This window comes from Notothenia coriiceps, unplaced genomic scaffold (genome assembly GCF_000735185.1).
Source record: "Notothenia coriiceps isolate Sejong01 unplaced genomic scaffold, NC01 NC01_scaffold00013101, whole genome shotgun sequence".
NCBI lineage: Eukaryota > Metazoa > Chordata > Actinopteri > Perciformes > Nototheniidae > Notothenia > Notothenia coriiceps.
The window spans coordinates 1-2132 of record NW_011345802.1 but is presented as its reverse complement, the minus strand read 5'-3'; the positions used below and the strand labels follow the sequence as shown (position 1 = coordinate 2132).

Here is a 2132-nt window from a genome sequence, read left to right as displayed (position 1 = left end):
CTTTTTTGTGTCCTTACAGAGTGCACATTAAATATGTTGTACTTTTCACATTCATTAGGACCTCTTAACAAGTGGAAAATTTAAAAAATCACAATATTTGGGGTATATTTTGTCATATTTAGCATCATAAACACTTTGTTAATGTCACATATATACATTAGTTCTGTACATAGTATTTATTCTACTGAACAATACTAAATATACCTCTCTTATTCTTGCACCAATATGTCTTTATTAAACTATTGTAAGTCTTTTCTCATTGTTGGAGGAGACTGGGACTTAAGATATTCGTTGCCTAAGACAATCAGGCCTTTCAATCTTTCCATGTTTTCAACCCGGAGAGAAAGCCAAACTCTTCCTGGTGATGACGCCGACTGACTGCAGTGCTGATTTTGGGAAATAACAACTCTGTTTGTGTGTAGATATTATCTTAGAGTCAAAGAAAATGTGTGTGTGTGTGTGTGTGTGTGTGTGTGTGTGTGTGTGTGTGTGTGTGTGTGTGTGTGTGTGTGTGTGTGATAAAACAATGAAGGAAAAGTTAATCAGAAAGCTCAAAGTGCACCTGGTGGGTCGGCTCTTCCCATAGAAGCGATGCTCCAGCATGAAGCACAGCGCTCCCAGTTTCTCTGCGTATTTCAGCCAGGTGCCGTTCTGCATCCAGGCCGGGTTAGCAGGACCCTCGCCCCCGATCATCAGGAACACCGGACCCTCGGGCCTGGAGAACGCTTTGTTTACAAAATACCTCTGAGGGGGGGAAATCAGAATTCCTTTATTCGTCCCACCGAGGGGACATTTACATTTGTTACAGCAGACAGGAGCCAAAGACAGCTTAATGTTAGCTAAGAAGCATGCATAGCAACATATTACAGATTTAAAAAACAGCCTAAACAAAATACACATTGATGGTCAGGTTTGCAACAGTTTGTCTGCTGTCTTTATTACGTGACAAAAAAAATCTGGACATGTATGGAAGCCCATTTGGACCACAGAAAAGAAACACAAATATCCTGTAAGTCATAGTTACAAGATAATAACTGATAATAATGAGATAGTAAGTCAACAATGTAACATACAGACAAATGAAGTCATAGAGAAATAAAACAGTGCCGGTGAAATACTGCTGCAAGTTAAATGCAGGAATAATAATTATAATAACATGGTAAGCTAAATTAAGAAAATAAAAATATGAAACAAATATGTTAAATCTGAATGAAAATGTGCAAAGCTTCACAGTGAAAAGTATAAAAGATGATGCAACGTACAGATAGTCTTAAAGAGGAAACTACTACCTCTCATATTATGCAAACTGTTTCAACTAGCATAGCCTGCTGCAACAGCATGATGCACTTCCTGAAACTCAGTTATACGTTTCAGTTTTGCAAGATTTACAGTGGCCTCCGCTATGAAAACTCTATGGGGTCTTCACTGCAAACCCAGTTTAATCAACATGTATTTATTCAATCCTTTTTTAGGACTTACTTGCTTCCACTGTCTGCTGTCAGCTCCATTGAAGTGATCAAGTTTCTGGGTGAACCACAGCTCATCACACACACCCCCCGTGGTGCATTCAGGGTCCTGGCCTTCACTGAACTTCCTGAAGCCCTTAACCCTTCCCTCTGCAAACACACACAGAGAGAATAACAGAAATACAGTAACGCTGGAGAGGAGAGACTCACTCCTCTGAACAGCCATGTTGATACAAACAGAAGAAGCAGGCAGGAGGCATGTGATTCACTTCCATGTGGTCATGTGATCTGCTGATGCGTTCAATGACTCGTTAAAAATATGGGAGAAATAACTGCTTCAGGATTGCGAAACAGACTTGCCAAAGTTTTTTCCCCAAGATTTGTGATATCAGACTGTTTTTTATTTAAATACTTCAAATTGATCGAGAATTTTTTTTAAATGTTAAATTGCAATTGTGTTGTAAAATATGGCTTAAAAACCTGGATGTTTTTTCTTCTCCAGTGAAGTAAAGTTATTTTATTTAAATAAATAAGTTAGTCATAGGAGTGCTTTAATTAAGAATACTTTTGTAAAATAATAAGGAATGGGACAGAATGTAAAGAGGTATACACAAAAGCAGAGATAGGTGAATAAAACACGTGGAAATGTAAAGTGATGTAAATAAA

At 38.0% G+C, this 2132-nt stretch overlaps 1 protein-coding gene across 1 annotated transcript; it reads right to left on the bottom strand.

The window, feature by feature from the left end:
• Positions 1-525: 525 nt before the first annotated feature.
• LOC104947793 (putative serine protease F56F10.1) lies at positions 526-1763 on the bottom strand (the record flags this gene model as incomplete). Its single annotated transcript, XM_010773889.1, has 2 exons — positions 1480-1763; positions 526-744 (listed from the first exon to the last, which is right to left on the bottom strand). Coding segments are annotated over exons 1-2 (432 nt in total), but the record flags the coding sequence as incomplete, so codon positions are not given.
• Between the last annotated feature and the right edge of the window lie 369 nt (positions 1764-2132).